The 19,462-nt window shown below is 31.6% G+C and overlaps 2 protein-coding genes across 7 annotated transcripts; one reads left to right on the top strand and one right to left on the bottom strand.

Annotated features, from left to right (window-relative positions):
* Positions 1–214: 214 nt before the first annotated feature.
* Positions 215–2,940, top strand: LOC109810253 (uncharacterized). The gene is made up of 2 exons (XM_020373675.3): positions 215–442; positions 1,379–2,940. The coding sequence occupies exons 1-2, from the start codon at positions 313–315 to the stop codon at positions 2,758–2,760; spliced, it is 1,512 nt and encodes a 503-aa protein (XP_020229264.2). The 5' UTR covers positions 215–312; the 3' UTR covers positions 2,761–2,940.
* A 3,424-nt stretch (positions 2,941–6,364) lies between these two features.
* On the bottom strand, positions 6,365–19,462 carry ERV1 (Erv1/Alr family protein). 6 transcript variants are annotated; one of them, XM_020373607.3, is made up of 9 exons: positions 19,122–19,460; positions 18,240–18,458; positions 17,889–18,100; positions 16,794–16,871; positions 16,054–16,101; positions 15,545–15,609; positions 14,570–14,647; positions 13,138–13,251; positions 6,365–7,680 (listed from the first exon to the last, which is right to left on the bottom strand). In XM_020373607.3, the coding sequence occupies exons 3-9, from the start codon at positions 18,093–18,095 to the stop codon at positions 7,581–7,583; spliced, it is 690 nt and encodes a 229-aa protein (XP_020229196.2). In that variant the 5' UTR covers positions 18,096–18,100; positions 18,240–18,458; positions 19,122–19,460; the 3' UTR covers positions 6,365–7,580. The 6 variants fall into 6 exon arrangements, with proteins under 6 accessions (XP_020229196.2, XP_020229195.2, XP_020229200.2 ...); XM_020373606.3 differs by having other exon boundaries at positions 18,240–18,420; XM_020373611.3 differs by having other exon boundaries at positions 19,126–19,460.

The raw sequence follows: 19,462 nt of genomic DNA, 5'->3' as shown, positions 1-19,462 counted from the left end.
CGTGAATATTGCATGGCTAGCATTTTAAGTGTGGACAAAACAAAGAACAATTATTTTCATGGGCAAAGAAGTTATTCCTAGTATATAATTCAAGAACAGCTTTGGAAAAGGGAATCCCAAAGCATATAGACAAACAAGGAATTGTCTCTTTGACAAGAAAACCAGTCAATCTCAACAATGTCCATGCCTTATATAAATACAGATGCAACGAAAGTTGAAACCAGACAAATTAATTCAAAGCATTTAGCCACAATTTGGTGAGTGAAAACCTTCTATTTTACTATTTAGCATATAACACATATTTGTAGAGCTATGTCTTTCAGGCAGAGAACACCAACTTTCCGTCCACAACTTTCTATGCGTCGTGTGTACGAGAATTTGCAGCCACGATCAGAGATAAAAGAATTCCCAGGAGCTTATCTTCTACATATTTATCTTCCTGGTTTGCAAATTTACTTTTATCTTATAATAATAATAATAATTGATGGTTTTTATTTTAATTATAAATTAAAAATATGTGATACTTCTCCTTTTTATTAAATTAATGCCTTTCTTCCATATCTAAATTCAAATTTTAACATTTTTACATTCTTTATGTTTATCATCTTATATCCCAAGGCAAAATAAAGAAATGAAGATTGATAATACTCAATTACGGAAGATTGTATTAATAATTTTGAACTACTATTACAAAATTAATTTAATTGATGCAACTTGCAAGGCGATTTAATTAAGCTATTGTACTATTGTGTATTCTAATAAAGATTTCCATGTATATGACACACACTACACAGAAATACTAGTACTATACTTTTCAGTACATCATTATTAGGTGAATTTTATGGAAATTTTATAGTTAAGTTTACTCTAAATTTTTTAGTATAGTATACATAAAATTTACTTCAACAATGACGAATGTGTTACAAATAATATATTGATTAATCACTTCAGAATAATAAAATAATTCAATTTATCCTACAATTATGCTCATTTTATTTTAAAATTACATTAATTCTCACAATTTTCAAAACCAAAAGCAAAACATAGTTTCAACATATATATATACATACATATATATATATATATATATATATATCACATTTAATGGTTCATAATCTTATTGATAAAAATTAATTTAATTTTCCAAACTCTAACTTAAACTAAACACACGCCAAATCTATTATCCACTAAATTCATCCTAGTAGTGAAGAGTTTAGGTCTTAAATTCAAACATTGTTGCTACCATTGTATGCAATAAAAAATAAAAATCCAAAATCTATATCTTAAAAAAAGTTTAAATCTGTTGATTTTTTTCTCTCCTTTTTCTTTACTGGCATTTGTGTCGAATTAATGTTTCCTTTTTCTACTCCCTTTGCAGGATTTCCAAAGGAAAATGTAAAGGTTACATATGTGGCCCCTTCACGGATGGTGAGGATTTCAGGAGAAAGACAAATTCTAGGCTCCAGATGGATCCGATTCGACCAATCATATCCTGTTCCTGATTATTGTGAGCCAGAGGCACTTCAGGCCAAGTTTGAAACTCCAGTTCTCATCCTTACAATGCCAAAGAAGACCACTTCACAAGACGAAGGTGTAGTACCTAAAGCAAAGCCTGATGAAAAGGGCAAAGAAACCACTCCCCCACAACCTACAACAACTACTAAAGTGGAAGAACCAATTGAAGACAAGAAAAGTGCCTCACCACCAAGCCCTGACTTGAAGGCACAACAAAAGGCTACTCTTGAAGACACACCACCTCAAATCCCTTCGGAACCAATTAAGCCTCAGAAGGGTCAAGGGGAAGCTGTAGAAAGACTTAGTTCTGCAGTATCAGGTAAGCCTCAAATGAATCAAGAGTTGGAGCCAAAACCAACACCAAGGGCAACCACAATGCAAACAAATGAAAAGCCTCAAAAGGGTCAAGAGGAATTTGAACCAAGGCCAACACCGACAATCCTAACCAAAGTCAAAACAGCTGAGAAGCCCCAAAAGGGTCAAGAGGAATTTGAACCAAGAGCTACACCAACACCAACAATGCTAACCAAAGTAAAAACAGCTGAAAAGCCACAAATGGGTCAAGAGGAATTTGAACCAAGACCAACACCAACAATGCTAACCAAAGTCAAAACAGCTGAAAAGCCACAGATGGGTCAAGAGGAATTTGAACCAAGACCAACACCAACAATGCTAACCAAAGTCAAAACAGCTGAAAAAACCCAGGAGGGTCCAGGGGAATTTGAACAAAAATCAACACCAACAATAGCACCAAAAACCGAAACAGATGAGCAACCTCCAAAGAGTCAAGTGGAAGATGAGCCAAAACCTACAGTAACAAATGTTACCAGAAAGCCATCAGTTAAAGATCAAGTGGAGGAAAAGAAGACAGAGGAAACGAGTTCTGATGACGAGGAGGAAGTGAAAGAGGAACCTTCAGAGTCAAGAAAGCCTGTGAAAGATAAGGAGCAGAGTGATTTTGAAGAGAAGGAAACCAAGACAGAAAAATTGTTAGCCAAGGAAGTAGAACCTTCTGCTACAAAGAAGAAAAAAGAAAAAGAACCCAGCAGCATAACTACTCCCAAAAAGGAAGGGAAGTGCCAAGAGAATGCAAAGGAATGGGTTGGTTCTGTTTCCCAGGTTGTCAGAAAAATAGCAGAAGAGACATGGAACGAGGAAGAGAAAAAATTAGCAGCAAATATTGGTGCTGCATTTCTGGTGATTGCTGCATTGGGAGCTTATGTATCCTATAGGTTTTCCTCTTGAGGGAGAACCTAGAACTTGTTCCAGTCAAAATACCCTTTCTCACACTTCCACATGAACGATAAACTGTAATTCAAATCATGGTGAAATAAAGCGCATGCAAACCATGATTCATATTTCATGTTTTATACGATCGGCAACCATGTTGTGAATAAATGAATTTAAACTATATATTTCATCTTAGAGGTGGGGTTACTTGGACTTGACATAATTTTTAATTTAAATATTGTTATTGATTGTTTCCTATTTTAATAAGAGAAAAAAGACTATATACTAACAAAATAAAATATTTTCAGTCATCCAATCACAAAACATACATGGTATATTTCTTGACTGTTATTCATCAATCTTTATATATTAAATGTAAATATTATCTTACACGAGAGCGTTTCTAAGAACTATTTTTTGGAAGGAAAAGAGGGTTTTTAGAATTTTGTTAACTTCTTACCTATTCCCATTTTTTATTTATTATATTTATCTTTGGATTAAATTTTCATATTAATAAAATAAATTATCAATAATTAAAAATAATTCTGTTTCACAACATAAATTATTTATCTTAAATCTAAAATATAATTAATATTTTTTTACAAAAATATAATTTATATATTTAAAAATATCCATTTATACAAAAATTAAATATAATATATATTTAAATATAATATTTATTTTCATATATAATTTATTATAAATTTTTATTATATATAATATAAAAATTTAACTTGTAAAATATACAGACTAAAATACCAATAACTACATTAAAAGTTATACCAATAGAGATTTTTGATTGGTGAGTGGTGCAAAATTATTTTACATCGACAGTATATGATCATCGAACATTTCTTTTTATATGCCATTTCAATCTTGTAATTGTTAAAATTCTTGGAATTTCTGTTGATATACAATTTTTTTAATATTTAGTAAATTGTCATGGGTCGAGAATCTAAAATTGATCTTAACATACAAAGATCTATGACCCCTCTTAACATGTATTTTTCATGCAAGAGTCTAAAGATATGAGATATTTGTTAACTAGTATTTTAGCATATAATTAAAATTTATAATAAATTATATATTTATAAATACTATTTTTAAACATATAAATTATATTTAAAATTAGTATACATAAATATTTCTAAAAATAAATTATATTTTAGATTATGATAAATAATGTGTTGTAATAAAAAATATATTTTTATTTATAAATAATATATTTTAAAATATTATTTAATTCATAAATAATTATGATAAATACAAATCAAATTAAATAAGTTAAAAAATTCAAAATTACAAACTCATTGAAAAACAAAATTCTCTAAAAACACTTCCATGCAAGATAGAAATTTATGTTTAGGGGTTGATAAGAAAATGAAAAGGTCATAACAAGAGATTAGTTTAGGTGCAACATTCTACCAACGAAAGTATTTTTATTTAAACAAGGCTATTTTCTATCAAGAATACCAACATGGTTTTGGGAAGAAAAAAAATGTATATTTGAAATTTTTGCATGTTTTATACTTGTAATAGAAAGTACGTTTAAGTTTGAGAGCAAGAATGATAGTTTACGAATTTTTTCTGCCAGAAAGCAAGAAGGGTAGACCTATAAAACACTATAAACAGAGTTTTTGTGTGACATATAATAGTATTTAGAAGTGTTATACATATTTTTCAACCATATCAAAGGGGGAACAAATGTATGAAAAATGTCTATGCTCAAAGATTTAACTTCATTGTGCCGATTTTGGATTATTCTTAACTTAAATAGGATTGTCTCTCATAGGTGATACATTGTTTTGGCTTGAATTTGTGTAATTGCCTATAAAACTGAAATTCTTCATTATTCTTCCAAATTTCACTAGTGGGTGACCTTAAGTGGAAAACAGATGGATCAAATGATTTTTTAATTGAATTATATTGAATAAAAACAATTCATTAATCCATTTGAGTCTGCTAAATTTCATTTAAAAAATCTAATCTTCCGATCCATTTAAGAAAAAAATTGTTTGGAACCCAAATTAGAAAAATAAAATAAATAAATAAAATAAAAAAGATTGTATTTCTTGATGGCAAAGGAATAAAGAATAGAAGAGGTAACTCCACCAAGGATTTCCCCTTCACAAAGGATTTCTCCTTTCACAAAGAACTAATGCTTAAAGCTCTAAATCATCCAAAGTTACAGCCTGAAGTAATCAAAGTTCTAAGTAACTAAAAAAAATAAATGTTAAAATTCAATTTTTATCCTGCTGACCACCGATGGTGTATCGGTACCAACAGCACCAAACCTCTATTTTTTTTTTGTTGATTAACATTTGGTTGGGGTATGATTTTGCTGACTATCAAAAAGGCTCATGATATATACACTTCCCTTTTTTTTATAAGTACACCTCCTTTATTTAAAAAAAAATTATAAAATATTATAATTTCTTTTGTTTTTTTTAATTTTAAACCTCCAACTTTTAATTTTCTACTTTCTTCTTTTATTTCACACACTTTTTTTTCTCTTTTAATTTTCACATGCTACCAAAATAGGTGTGGTAAAAAAAAGGTAAAGGGAATACATGTAAAAATTAAAAAAAAAGAAGAATGATGTGTGAAAAAAAAAGTACTAAAATTAAATGTTGTGAATGTAAAATTAAAAAAAAATTAAAATTAGGAATATTTTAAAAAAGTTAATTATTTTTTTTTAAAAAAGAGGTGTACTTATAGAAAAAAAGAGGTGTATATATCATGAACAATCAAAAATGAACAGAATAACAAAAATTGTTGTGGCCAACAACAAAGAAAAAAAAAGGAAGAGAAACAAAAAATAAAATAAAAATAAAAAAGCAACAAAAGGGAACAGTGAAAAAAAATTGGATTGAAGGATGAATTTGGGGGAGTGGTAAAGGAAAGATTTGAAGAGAAAGAGAGTGAAAAGTGAGGTTGTTCGGATTAAGGAAAAGATAGTAGAAAGTGAGTGGAAAGTTTGTGAGAATTTGTGTAGAAATTGATTGATGTGATAGATAAAAATTAAAATTTTAATAGATGAATATGTAATTTACACTTTTACCCTTGGATTAAAAATGAATAGAATATTATTTATTGTAAATAATAATAATTACAATAAAATTATATTAATAGGTATAATTTATTAAAAAAAATAATAATGATAATAATAATAATAATAATAATAATAAATATTAGAAAAATAATAAGAATCATAATAAATAATAATGATAATAATTATAATAAATAATAATAATATTAATAATAATGATAATAATAATAATATTTATAATAATAAATAATAATAACAAAATATATTATGATAATTATATTTTCTAACATTATTTTATTAATGTTTATAAAAGTGTTATTATTTTAATTTTATAAACATGTATTACTTTATTTTTTTTATATTTCCACTTCTTGATGTCAATATTTGAATAATAGAATTTTCTTAATATAAAAAAAATGTACAATAAAATTTTTGAAAGTTAATTAATAAATTAAAAAAATTGATAAATCATTGACATAAATTAGAATGAAATGAAGATACATTTGTTAATTGTACAAGTTAATTTTTACCAGTTAAAAAATTAAGAAATTTTTAACATTACAAAGTAGATGGGTAATAACATATTTGTAAAATAGAACAGAAAATACAATTCAGTCATCAATTAAGTAAACAATAATTAAATATGACATAAAATAATAGAAATGAAAAATATTACAACTGAATAAAATATATTTAAATTACAATAATAAAAAAGAAAATAAGATAACGTAGTTTATTTAAATGAACGCTGAAAGTCATCAAATTTTTGTTCGAGATCATCAAGCCTGTTATGTACTCGATCAAAACCTCTATTAACATTGATGGTCAAATTATTTAATCTTTCTTGTAACCCTTGAATGTCAGTCCATATTTGGGAAAGCATTTGACCATCATACTGGACTGGGGTTGTTGTGTGATATCGGCAGGCTGCTCGTCAACATGGTCCTCAAGCATTGCATGGTCTTCATCTTCAACATTTTGGCCATGATCATGATTATCCCTACCATGTAACCAAATCCCGTTGACATTGACAACATTTAATTTTTTCAAGGTTTTTTTATTAAAGAAATGTGGCCACCCTAATTCGACTGCAACATCAATTGATAAGTCTACGCCAGAAACAGCCAAAATGCGTGAAATTAAAATGGGGTATAAAAGAGACATTCCATTGTCCTTGCATTTGACCATGTGTTGCATGATATAATGGGACTAGTTGATCAAAATGTTATTCTTTAAGGCCCATAACACAAAAATGTCTTCCTGCAAGAGTTGGAAAGTTACTTGATCGGGGAGCAAATATATGGACGTAGACATAATGTAGGAGTCTGTCGTTGATGTTAAGACTTCCTACATTTCTAACATTTTGGCCCTGCAACTCTGGTCTAATCATAGATGTCAATGTTATGTCATGGTCGAACTGCATCTCCTCTGGGATGTCTGGAAATGGTAATTTTTGCCCCTAATACTTCAAACTAGCCAGAGTTAACCAATCAAATAGTTTTATTTTTATCTTTGTTTTGTTCACGTCACTATAAAGGAAACCAGCTTCAGATACTCTCAAGTTCGAATAGAAAACCTTAATAAGATCTTCAAAGAAATCACATTTGAGAGCCACAAAATGCTGCAAACTTTTATATTCTATATGGTGGTGAAAATACAGCCTGATGTGGCAAAGTAGCTAAAGTCCATAACCTTTGGATGAAGGACTATCCTGTGTTAAAACTCCTTGCCATATTTAATCATCTGATCACGCTGGCTGAAAAAACGTGTCTGATTTAGAACTTGTTCAATTTGTGGTAGTCTGGGACCAGCTGCTCTGTCCAAGGTGGCAGGAGTTTTTCCTTTTGTTTCTTTTGAACTTCTTTTTCTTGAATCGGATGCCATACCTAAAAATTATATATAAAATAATCAATAACAAATATGATGTTAAACATAAGACATATTCCATAAAACATAATTGCAACTAATAACATTAAAATGTGTCTTTCACCATTAATAAATATTTTTATAACATTATGGTCAAGTTTACAATGTTTAAACCATTAGCAAAACATTACATACAATGCATAAAAAAATACAATAACTACGAATGACAAATCAACCACTTTCACCCATGAACTTTAACAATTGGTTGAGAGAGAAACGAGCTCACAGACCCAGAGTCATTCTCTCTAGAACCTCTCTCTAAAACCTCGCCTCCTCAACTGCACATAGGTCCAATTTATAAAAATTCAGGAGTGGCTAGAACGGCTCGTTTCAAATCCAGAACGGCCCATTCTGAACTCAAACGTCATATGTAAAATTTGCATCCAGAACGGTCCGTTGTCAAATCAGAACGGTCCGTTCTCAAATCAGAACGGTCCGTTCTCAAATCAGAACGGCCCATTCTGGGGTTGCATTTTTACCCATAACAGCCAATTTGGAATGGTTTGTTCTCAACTAGGGTTTTTAAGCCAATTTACTAGTTTGGAACGGTCCGTTCCAATTTGAGAACAAACGTCAAGTTTCTTCACCTTTCGTTCGTCGTGAACAGTAAATCCCCTGAAACAAACAGGGACTAGGCAAACAACCAAATCTTTCCTTTTCCACTCCCCCAAATCCATCCTTCAATCCAAACACAACCCGTGTGGCCGTTCCTCTGATATTTACTGTTCACGACAAACGAAAGGTGAAGAAACTTGACGTTTGTTTCTGCTGATTTGCACCGAAAGAAAAGCGAAGAAAAGCGGGAGAACCCGCGTGGCCGTTGCTCGAGAAGTTGTGAAGAAAAGAGATGAAAGCCACGTAAGAAATGAGAAAATCCGATAATACCTCTGCCCAAAAGCTGAAAAGAGATGAAGCTCTGCCATGCTATGCATGCAGAGACTATGCCATGCAACAGAGGAATCTCTGCCATGGTTCACGGGCCTTTGTCCTTCGTTTGAATGGCACAGTGACGCGTTTGAAATGAGGTTGAATGGGTCTCACTAGTGACGCGTTTATAAGAGACTTGGAAGCTCTGTGTGTGCTATGTGCTCGTGCGAGGGTGGTTGTTGCTGTAGTGATTCTCGAAGGGGCAGCCATTGTAGGTAAGCTTCATTTCTTTATGCATGAGGGAGGGTAGCCGAGGTATGAGAATGAAGAATAGAGGGCAAATCGTGGTGAAAAACTGAACCCCCAGCCAGCATAATCAATTATGCATGGCATATAATCGATTATGGTGGCATATTTTTGCTTCCCTGTGTGTAACGTAATTAGTAGCCCAGGACGGGTCGTAATTTAGTAATCTAGAACGGGTCATTCCCAAACTAGAACGGGCCATTCCAAATTAGTTATTATGGGTAAAAATGCAACCTCAGAACAGGCCGTTCTGATTTGAGAACGGGCCATTTTGGATGTAAATTTTACATATGACGTTTGAGTTCAGAATGGGCCATTCTGGATTTGAAACGAGCCTTTCTGGCCACTCCTGAATTTTTATAAATAGGTCTTATGTGCAGTTGAAGAGGCAAGGTTTTAGAGAGATTTTAGAGAGAAGGACTCTAGGTTTGTAAGCTCGTTTCTCTCTCAACCAATTGTTAAAGTTCATGGGTGAAAGTGGTTGATTTGTCATTCGTAGCTATTGTATTTTTTTATGCATTGTATGTAATGTTTTGCTAATGATTTAAACATTGTAAACTTGACCATAATGTTATAAAAGTATTTATTAATGGTAAAAGACACATTTTAATGTTATTAGTTGCAATTATGTTTTATGGATTATGTCTTATGTTTAACATCATATTTTTTATTGGTTATTTTATATATAATTTTCAGGTATGGCATCCGATTCAAGAAAAAGAAATTCAAAAGAAACAAAAGGAAAAACTCCTGCCACCTCGGACAGAACAGCTGGTCCTAGACTACCACAAATTGAACAAGTTCTAAATCAGACACTTTTTTTAGCCAGCGTGATCAGATAATTAAATATGGCAAGGAATTTTACCACAGGTTAGTCCTTCATCCAAAGGTTATGGACTTTAGCTACTTTGCCACATCAGAGCTGTATTTTCACCACCATATAGAATATCAAGGTTTGCAGCATTTTGTGGCTCTCAAATGTGATTTCATTGAAGATCTTATTAAGGTCTTCTATTCGAACTTGAGAGTATCTGAAGATGGTTTCCTCTATAGTGACGTGAACAAACAAAGAAAAAAATAAAACTATTTGATTGGTTAACTCTGGCTAGTTTGAAGTATCAGGGGCAAAAATTATCATTTCCAAACATCCCAGAGGAGATGCAGTTCGACCGTGACATAGCACTGACATCTATGATTAGACCAGAGCTGCAGAGCCGAAATGTCATAAATGTATGAAGTCTTAACATTAACGACAGACTCCTACATTATGTCTACGTCCATATATTGGCTCCCCGATCAAGTAACTTTTCCCAACTCTTGCAGGAAGACATTTTTGTGTTATGGGCCTTAAAGAATAACATTTTGATCAACTAGTCCCATTATATCATGCAACACATGGTCAAATGCAAGGACAATGGAATGCCTCTTCCATACCCCATTTTAATTTCACGCATTTTGGTTGTTTCTGGCGTAGACTTATCAATTGATGTTGCAGTCGAATTAGGGTGGCCATATTTTTTTAATAAAAAAACCTTGAAAAAATTAAATGTCGTCAATGTCAACAAGATTTGGTTACATGGCAGGGATAATCATGATCATGGCCAAAATGTTGAAGATGAAGACCATGCAATGCCTGAGGACCATGCTGATGAGCAGCCTGCCGACATCACACAACAACCCCCAGTCCAGTATGATGGTCAAATATTTTCCCAAATATGGACTGGCATTCAAGGGTTACAAGAAGGATTAAATAATTTGACCATCAATGTTAATAGAGGTTTCGATCGAGTACATAACAGGCTTAATGACCTCAAACAAAAATTTGATGACTTTCAGCGTTCATTTGAATAAACTACGTTATCTTATTTTCTTTTTTATTATTGTAATTTAAATATGTTTTATTTAGTTGCAACATTTTTCATTTCTATTATTTTATGTCATATTTAATTATTGTTTACTTAATTAATGACTGAATTGTATTTTCTGTTCCATTTTACAAATATGTTATTACCCATCTACTTTGTAATGTTAAAAATTTCTTAATTTTTTAATTGGTAAAAATTAACTTGTACAATTAACAAATGTATCTTCATTTCATTCTAATTTATTTGAATGATTTATCAATTTTTTTAATTTATTAATTAACTTTCAAAAAATTTATTGTACATTTTTTTTTATATTAAGAAAATTCTATTATTTAAATATTGACATCAAAATGTGGAAATATAAAAAAAAATAAAGTAATACATGTTTATAAAATTAAAATGATAACACTTTCATAAACATTAATCAAATAATATTAGAAAATATAATTATCATAATATATTTTGTTATTATTATTTATTATTATAAATATTATTATTATTATCATTATTATTAATATTATTATTATTTATTATAATTACTATCATTATTATTTATTATGATTCTTATTATTTTTCTAATATTTATTATTATTATTATCATTATTTATTATTTTTTTTAATAAATTATACCTATTAATATAATTTTATTGTAATTATTATTATTTACAATAAATAATATTCTACTCATTTTTAATCCAAGGGTAAAAGCAGTGTTTTAAAACCCGGACCGACTCGGCCGGTCGGACCGGTTGGACCGGGAACCGGTGGTCCAGCCGGTCCGAATCTGAAGTTGGATCGGTTATGCAGTCGACCCGTTTCAAACCGGATTGAACCGGTCAATTTTCCGGTTCAACCGGTGAACCGGTGGGTCAAACCGGTTCAACCACTTTTTTTAAATATTTTTTTTAAAATTTTTTTAAGGGACCATAAATCACAAAAATAATAATGAAAATTGAATCTCTTAATGAAAAAGCAAGGAGTCTTATTAAATATAACAATGACTACTTGTTCTAATATATTTGTTTGCAATATATACAACTTAAATAACTTTTATAGTATATTATTAATTTTAAATTATATATTTAATAATGCAATATCTATGTAAATATTACATATATTATTTTGTGATATTAATTGCAAGCATATTATATATGTACATATTGTTTATATTTTTAATTTGTATTAATATACTGTTTAACATGTAATTTTTTTATGTATTTTTTTACAAAATAAAAATAAAAATAATTTTAAATAATATAGAAAAAATAAAATTTAAAATAAGATATGAATTTATTAAAATTTATAAGTATAAAATATATTTAATATGAATATTTTTTAATAAAAATAAATAAAAATCGAGTCATGCGGTTCAACCAGTGACCCACCGGTTCAACCTTTGACCCACTGACCCAGTACCTTAACCGGTTCGATGACCGGTCCGGTTTTTAAAACTATGGGTAAAAGTGTAAATTACATATTTATCTATTAAATTTTTTATTTTTATCTATCACATCAATCAATTTCTACACAAATTCTCAAAAAATTTCCACTCACTTTCCACTATCTTTCCCTTAATCCAAATAACCTCACTTTCCACTCTCTTTCTCTTCAAATCTTTCCTTTTCCACTCCCCCAAATCCATTCTTCAATCCAAACACAACCCTAGTGAACTAATTTTTTAATTTTCGTAAACTGCTCTGCTCTGGCTGCTCCAGTGAAACGCCTGCTACGGCGTTACTATGGAAGCAAGGAGCCCCTACCCCGCTATGGTGGCCGCTGATGACAACATAAGGTTTTTGTATGAGTATTGACTACTATTTTGTTTATTAACAATTCATGATTAGATAACAGTGCAGAAAACATTAACACATGTAGTTTAATTACATTATTTAGGAAATTTGGTAATTCAAGTGAAGTTACCAACAACTTACCATGGTAATGACTGGAGTATCTACCAATGAAACTAGTTTCAGTCTCGACCTTAACTGCATTAAGACTATCTCTCACAATGTCTTTTTTTTATCAAACCCAAGACTCGAAACTTGAGACCTTGAGACTTAAAGAACAACCGCAGTACCAATAGGACCAAATGAATGTTGGTAATACACAACCAGTATAATTCATTATGGGAGAGAGAAAAAAATTCATGTACAGATTTGACAAGCTTTGGCAACTAGTCAACTAAATCTCTGATCTGGATCGCTCAAAATATCAATACAATCCAGGCTTAAAAAATCATTTAACAAAATAAATTATGAATATTGCAGAAAAAATATATTCACATACTCCAATGCAAAGCCACCAGGTAAATTTTTTTCCAGAGTTCCAAATTTAACACATACCTCATATAGTATGTATAGTTATCATATAGATTTCTACCTTTCCTTCCCAAAAAATGTTGTACTTCCAATAATTTCACATGCTCTCTGTTCACATTCCAGTTTGCCCCACCTTGCATCAACTCTTTCACAGGGGAATACTGGTTTGTCAAGGCTGTTAAAAAGAATACCAAGTGTCATGCAAATCGGGAATCATGGCAGTTACACCAGTTAGTTTGCTTAAGCAGAAAGCAGCAACTACTGCAGAACTATAAACTGTCAAGGACTAACTCACAAAAGCTCAAGTTGTTAACAGGAGATTTATGATTGGTTTTATTTATCAAAACACCCTCGAGCAGAGTTCTTCGGGCTTAATGCGTGAACTGTGCTCAAATCCCTTGTACCTTGCCAAAATTCAACTTTAATGACAAGAATGGGGCAGCAAGGATAAAACTAATTTGTGAGAGGCTCTAATGCCATGTCAAAAACGGACTCATGGATTTATGTCTAACTACTATTCCAGCCTTTGTATTAAATATAAGTATTTATTTAATATAATTAAAATTTGTAATAAATAATTTTAATATATAAATTATATTTTAGATTTACAATGAATAATTTAGATTGTCATATAAGGTTATTTTCAACTATTATTCGAAAATTTCTTTTAAACAAAACTATTGAAATTAAATTTAGAGATAGGAAAATAAAAGAGGGTAGTTTGAAATGGGTGAAAGAAAAAAAAAATGGCCAGTTAATAGGCTTGAAATGCACCTCTAAAAGAGAGAACAGAATGATCATTGAAAATATCTAATTGCGAGAGTGGGGATACCAAGTTATATATTCTAATATAAAATACAGGAATAGATATAAAGATCAACAAAAAATGAAAGAATAAACTACCAATCTGGTCCATCAAGTATTACTCTTTTACCTAAATAGTCCCTAAAGTAATGAAATTATATAAGTAACCTAAAGTGTTGAAAATTTATCAATTGAGTCCCTACGTTGATATACGTTACTAACATTGAGGGACTAATTTAAAGTACTTTCAATACTTGAGGGACTATATAACATAATTTCTAATACTTTAGAGACTACTTATATAATTTCATTACTTTAAGGACTACATAAGAGAAAGGAATATACTTTAGGACCTGAATTGATGGTTTATTTGAAAATAAAAGTAAAAGTCTCCCTTCCCTTAGCCTATCAGTTTTTAAGATATAAAATAAAAGGGAGACTTTTTCAGGTATGAATATAGCAAGAACTTCTCAAGTCTTAACCGGTAGCAAACTGTTGTATACTACAAAGGATATTCCTCTATACAACAGAAAATCAGGACCCAAGTTTTAGCAGGACATGCCATTAACATACCATAAGTGGTTTAAACTGACAAAAACCATGAGCAAAAGATGGTTTGAGCTACTTGTTAAATGATCGTGATAATAGTCAATAATAACCTCTTAGAAACCATAACAAGAAGAACTTGCCTTCTATTAACAACATTATGCACATGGCATAACCACTGAGAAAATTCAGCATGTGATCCAGCCTGAACAGGATTTGCTCTGTCAAACAAACATGAAAAGAAGGGCTCAAGTCAAAAAGGTATAATAGAAATTTAAAGACTAACATGGTATTGCAACATGTGAAAATCAGAGTAGATGCAATAATTCATTTTTGAAACATTCTATTGTATTGAAGTTCCATAAGAGCTATTATATTGGAAAGAGTCAGAGTTGATTAAGGTCAAAGCAAGGTAGTAGAACAGTTTGACTTTTATGCAAGGTCAAATTGCATTTACAGACAGTATTATAGTTATAAAAGAAAAAAATTAAAAAAAAAAGACTTCATTAATGTTTGCAAATAGAGGTTATGAGGGAATTTGATATGTGAGTTTGTGGGGCTATCCTCTTTTAAATATGGCATGGATTTGCATATGCTAAATGAAAGTGTTCTCATCCTTCTATCTTAGTCTTACTACTTAATATTGCTGAAAAAAGGGACCTTGTTAGAAAAGAAAAATGTAAATGAAATTATGCTTTTGGAAAAATATAGGAATGTAAGGATGAGAACAATTTATGGACCATGTAATTCACTTGCTATATTTTGTTCCATTAGCTCAAGGCAATAATTTAGCCTGAAAAGGTAAAACACAACAAGAAGTTTGAATTCGTTGTTGACAGGCAAAAATGCTATTTGAAAGAGAAAACACATACTTAACACCCATGAATAAATACCAATGGTCAAACTTGTATATTATTTAATATCCACCATGAATTTACAATTATAACCAAATTTAGTAGTTTGTCCATATTCATACTAAAATGAACTTATAAAAATATGACAATCTGAATAGAAAATGAAATTTTAAATGAATAAAATAGATAGGGAGCAAAATCAGAATAAACAATTCTAATCAAAAATGACCAATTGTGGGATAAAGAGTGAGAAAATAAATATACCTAACAACTTCTTTAAAGTGATCTGCGCATTCACTGCAAGGGTACATTCGAGTTAATATTTGTACCTGTAGTAATAATTACACCCTGTTACAAGTTTTTTATACTCTCCAAGGATAACTCCATACGCCTACTACCATATATATGAACAGAAATTTTGACAAAAGTATATTGTTTTCCTGAATGTCAATGACCGGTTAGAATCTGTTACATCATATGTTTAGAACAAACCTCTGTCTTACTTTAAGGATAGGGACAAAACACAAGCACACATTTAAACATTCCTCTGTCACACTTGTTGTCAGGACTCAGGATAATATCTATTCATATTAACATCATAAATCAGGCATCATAGTTTTGTAACACAAGACCATAAGATAAATTTAACTGCAGGGATTTGTTCAATTACAACAAACACTCAAATAAGACCCCAACATGTTCTGACCTCTAACTTGATGAAATTCTATCAATTATAACAAGGGACAAAGAAAGGAAGGAAAGAAGGAAGATACCAGTTCTTTTACATCCTTCTTCTGTTGTCTTGTAGGATTATCTGGATACTGAAAAGAGAACAAGGTCATTCAGAACTCTATTTGAAAACATCAAGTATTTCATTTTGATGTTTTGTTTCGGTGATAAGGCAATCGAATCAAACTCACCACATGAATAAGAAAAACATTGAGTATCTTTTCCTTTTTGAACATTCTCAAATACACGCAAAACAATGGACACTTATATTTTGTTGAGCACTTAACTAGGGTATGACATCATTAACAGAAAATAATAAATTTACTATTTTGATGAAAAGAAAGCATTTCAAGAAGACTTGAGAAGTTGAACTTGAAAGTTAGCAACAAAGTCCAAACTTGCTTCCAGAACGTGTGGAAACAGACAGTTTGAAGATAAACATGTTGAAATTTTAGTATGGCAGGTAGGACACCATGAAAATGAGAGAAATTGCACCCAACCCAATACAGTTTTTATTGGTGAACATCATTTATAAAGGGATGCACCATATCCATGCTGTAGCTATTAACCATGAGAAACACTGTTAAAATAACAGCCTATGTAAAGCAATAAAATGGGGAGAAAATGATCAGCACTCACTAGTACGTCTGTCTCCTCACGTAAAATAATTTAATACTTATGCAACTGGGAACAAGTTGGTGCACAATACATGAGAACACTAGATGATTAAAAGAAATGGAGGAACCAATATCAATAGTATTAGTACAAATTGCAATGACAAAACCTGTGCTGCTAGAGTGTGAAGAAAAGTCCAAGTAGCCCTTCCAAGCTCTTCTTTAGACACTGGGGCAGTAGATTTTCCCTACAGAAACAAATTGATAATGAAAATAAAGCAATTCACAACATTTCATATGTATAAAGATACACTGAAAATCTGAATCATTGATGAATAAATAGGCTACAAATAATCCCTACGTTTACATTTATTCCAACAATAATCCCCCAAAATATTTGTTTTCTTGAGGGGAAAAATTGGGTTTTACATAAAAGCCTTGATCTAGCACCACTGTGGCCATTATTTGATCAAGCACCACTATTCAAACCTTTGTGGCAACCAATGGCCTCTCAGCACCACTATACCACTATTGATAACTATGGTTTATATTACAAATAAACAAAACAAAAGGAAAACCATCAAAGGAAAATAAATGAAAGTCTCCAATATTCTTTGATTTCTTAGAAAACCAAGTTAGTGATAAAAGAACAGCATAAATACCAGCTAAGGTAAATAGGATCTTAAGCTCCTACTACCCCAAAAAATGGTAATAGTGAATTTGGAGATCTACTTTGCCTCCACTCCTCCATTCTCATCCACCCAAATAAAAATGACAGATTAATCTTCTAACTATAGAAAGAAAGGGTCCAACAATTAGGCAGGCCTTGTAAGTGTACCTCAAGATAAACAAACCTTGAAAAGTAGCAAATTAAACATGTTTAAAGGGAAAAAAAAAAAAAAAAAAAACTCATACTACGCATCTGTCACCAATGTCTTTCCAAGATGCCAGTTTTACCATTCACTCTGCAAAGCTACCAGAACTATTGTAATGCCTGGTTATGGAAAAATAGACAACCAGATCTAATGCATATTGTATAATCAATGTATGATAATAATAACAATAAAGCAAAATATAAACTTTATCACAGTAAATTAAAGCATGAATCAATCACAACATAAAAAAAAATAAAAATAAAAAAAGGGTAGTGAAAAATATTCAAATTCCACTAGAACACAAACGACAGCAGATTCTAATTTAGAGAGCAAAGATCCAATCACAAAATCACACATGCACACAAGAGTTGCAATAAAAGTTTTGGATACCTTGACAGAAGTATCACCAAGTTGTACAGAAGATGTAGTTTTTGCAAGTGGGGCTTTGGTGGAGGAATAGATGGAGAAGAGAGGGCCACTACTAGGGGGTCCTGATGACTGGATATGAGGGCCAATGAAATTAGAAAGATGGTGTTGAACAAAATTTGAGACTTGCTCAATGTTGTGAAACAAGGCCAGTAGTGGATTCCCAGACATGTTACCTGAGATATGAGCAGGAGACAACATGGGGGAACAAAAGATAACAATCACAATCACAATCACAATCAGAAAAGCTCAACATCAAAATAAAAATAAACCATGTGATTCACATGCATGCAACAAACTATAATCTGAACACACCTTATTACAAATCATCCACGGATTTTTTCCACCAAGAACAGCTAGCTCACAATGAATCAAGAAGGAGAAACAAAAACAGTTTACACCATCCTCAATTTTGACATAAATGGTTAACCAAATTTGGTTGTTCTTAAGAACACTTCAGCATCAAATTCCTACTGTTGTTTGTGCGTGCTGCAGCCTTTGGTCATTGACAACTTGTTAGAACACCCACCCACACTAGATTTCATGCATTCACATATCATTGAAGCATAATAATCAGGATTGAAAGAACTATCACCAGTATGCACCTCATGTTACAAGACTTTGAAAACTAATCATCACATATAAAGAATTGTAGCAAGCATTTTCTCAAACATATAGGGCCCCTTTAATTAAACAAGCACCGGAATCAGACAAAAGTCATGAACATGATTCAAAATGATAGACATCTTCCATGATTCACTACATCATTCACAATCTACTCGAACCAATTTGATTTGCATGCAACGGGTCAACAAATCTCATGCTAAAAAATAGATTTTTTTTTTCCCAACAACAATCTCTGAAAAAATCACCCCATTAGTTTACATTGCCCATTCAAATTACACACATAAAAAAGAAAAAACAAAAATAACCACACCACATAATTGTCATTTTCACTTACATGGGGCATAATCTGAGAGGGAAAAAACATTGTTTTCAAGCATAATAATAGCAAAGGAACACTACCAACACCCCTACGAATTTTATCCAATGGATGGCATGCAAGCGTGAGAAAGCACACTCATTACTTAATGTCACAGTATACTCCAAATGGTTGAATCAGATACCCAAAGCAAAATCCTCTCATAACTAGTGCGACTGTAAGCAAATGAAAGAAAGAAAAAAAAATGAGTTTACCAACTTGAGTCAAAGCTTTTGGGTTCGACGGAGTTTGTTTGTGGAGATTTTCGAGCACGATGAGGTTGAGAAAGTTCGCGGGAAATGGCAAAATGCATGAGCTCTGATCCGACTTAGAATATGAAGTCGGAGCTGCGGTGGCGGTGGCGGCGACGCAAGGTCATCGGCATGCGAGGGGGAGGAGGAGGTGCAGCGGCGATGTCAAATGGAGGCGGCGGTGACGTGCTGGCGGCGGCGAAGGCGGCGACGAGCACAGCAGTCAGTGGAGCGGGGAGAGCCTTGGGAGGTTAGAGAGAGAGGTGATGATAGAAGGTGGGGTTAAGGTTTTAAGACAAATTGGG

Source organism: Cajanus cajan, chromosome 8 (genome assembly GCF_000230855.2).
Source record: "Cajanus cajan strain Asha chromosome 8, NIPB_CcT2T_4, whole genome shotgun sequence".
Classification (NCBI taxonomy): Eukaryota; Viridiplantae; Streptophyta; class Magnoliopsida; order Fabales; family Fabaceae; genus Cajanus; species Cajanus cajan.
Note: the sequence above shows the minus strand (reverse complement) of the source record. Positions and strands in the feature narration are given on the sequence as shown.

What these genes read in the sequence shown, in the direction of transcription:
- LOC109810253 (XM_020373675.3), top strand. Translation starts at nt 313, where the DNA reads ATGTCTTTCAGGCAGAGAACACCAACTTTCCGTCCACAACTTTCTATG. An exon ending in TCTACATATTTATCTTCCTG is followed by an intron (nt 443 to 1,378) that starts GTTTGCAAATTT and finishes CTCCCTTTGCAG; the next exon opens with GATTTCCAAAGGAAAATGTA.
- ERV1 (XM_083062954.1), bottom strand. Translation starts at nt 18,095, where the DNA reads ATGTCTGGGAATCCACTACTGGCCTTGTTTCACAACATTGAGCAAGTC. An exon ending in CACTTTAAAGAAGTTGTTAG is followed by an intron (nt 14,648 to 15,544) that starts GTATATTTATTT and finishes TTTGTTTGACAG; the next exon opens with AGCAAATCCTGTTCAGGCTG. An exon ending in ACATTTTTTGGGAAGGAAAG is followed by an intron (nt 7,681 to 13,137) that starts GTAGAAATCTAT and finishes TATAATTTTTAG; the next exon opens with GTATGGCATCCGATTCAAGA.